At 43.9% G+C, this 1,413-nt stretch overlaps 1 protein-coding gene across 1 annotated transcript; it reads left to right on the top strand.

The window, feature by feature from the left end:
* Positions 1 to 56: 56 nt before the first annotated feature.
* Positions 57 to 1,359, top strand: LOC105556295 (the record flags this gene model as incomplete). Its single annotated transcript, XM_012003381.1, has 1 exon — positions 57 to 1,359. A coding segment is annotated over one exon (1,303 nt), but the record flags the coding sequence as incomplete, so codon positions are not given.
* Between the last annotated feature and the right edge of the window lie 54 nt (positions 1,360 to 1,413).

Raw genomic sequence — 1,413 nt, 5'->3', positions numbered from 1 at the left:
AGGTGCGATAGGGGGACAAGGCAAGGTGGAGGCGTAGGATTTTTCCTCTTGGATAGTCTAAGGGCAGCGGTTCTGAGTAGCTCGGAGGGGTCCGTGGCTGGAAGACCGGAATACATAATCGCTGAGATAGATCCTTCAGATTCAGCTAAGCTCCTGATAGCAGTTGTATATAGACCGCCTAAAGCTGGACATATAGCAGAGTTCTTTCAAAGATTCTCTGATTACCAAACAAATTACAGACATTCGATAATTTTTGGGGATTTCAACGCCGACTTGAACCAAAACACCTTTGACAGTCAACAGATTCAAAACAGTGTTAACACCCTGGGAATGTATCTGGTACCGTACAAATCCACGCATCACTTAAGACATTCAAGTACACTACTGGACTTAAGCATAATAGACGATCGAGATAAACTGATGGATTATGGCCAGCAAGACGTGGCGTTCCTGTCTGCACACGATCTAATACATATAAAGTATAGGATCAAAATACAGAGAACATGCGGTAGGCGCATCATGTACAGAGACTGGAGCAGATTAGATAAGGACGCATTAATAAGTGACATCTGTGGAATTGACTGGACAGCCCTTTTGGCCTCTAATAATATGGACGAAAAAGTTGAAGAGTTCAACACCAAACTAACTGAAATTCTCAATAAGCAGATACCACTAAGAACAAGATGTTTCAAGAACCTGCCAGCTCCATGGCTGACGGAGGAAATCAAACAGGAAATGCGCAGCAGGGACCAAGCTAGGAGAACCTGGAGGAGGTATAGATGTGATCGCTTGTATAAAAGATACAAAACATTGAGAAACAACGTGCAGACAATAGTGCGAGCAGCGAAGAAGGAGCACTACACGAAAATGTTCAGTCGAGCAGGCAAGGCGGAGGAGATCTGGAGAGGACTCAGACATCTGGGACTCATAAAGGCCAGAGCAGTAGGAGGGCGTTTAAGGCATACAGTCGAGGAGCTCAGTGATTTCTTTGCGCAGAGTGATGAACAGTGGGAGCGGAGTGATGAAAACGTCCTTGTGGAGGTGTGCTCTGGAGTCTTCAATGAAGATAATTTTCATTGGAAATATGTAGGGCCTGAATCAATTACTAAAGCTATTGCCAAAATGAAGTCAAATGCAGTTGGTGCTGATGGCATACCACTGTCACTACTGAAGTGCTCAATAACATATCTTACGCCAATCATTGAACATTTATTCAATTACTCATTAATGAATGGAGTTTTTCCCTCGAACTGGAAGATAGCAGTGGTATGTCCAATCCCAAAAATAAAAAGTCCGGTGACAGTTAAGGACTACAGACCTATCTCTATACTGCCGGTCCTGGCGAAGGCCCTCGAAAGAGTAGCAAGCGAGCAAATAAGAGGATATATGGAGGAATCTAATCTCTTTGACCCC

This window comes from Vollenhovia emeryi, unplaced genomic scaffold (assembly GCF_000949405.1).
Source record: "Vollenhovia emeryi isolate VEMERY1.0 unplaced genomic scaffold, V.emery_V1.0 DF948909.1, whole genome shotgun sequence".
In the NCBI taxonomy this organism is placed as follows: Eukaryota; Metazoa; Arthropoda; class Insecta; order Hymenoptera; family Formicidae; genus Vollenhovia; species Vollenhovia emeryi.
This window is presented reverse-complemented; position numbering and strand designations above follow the sequence as displayed.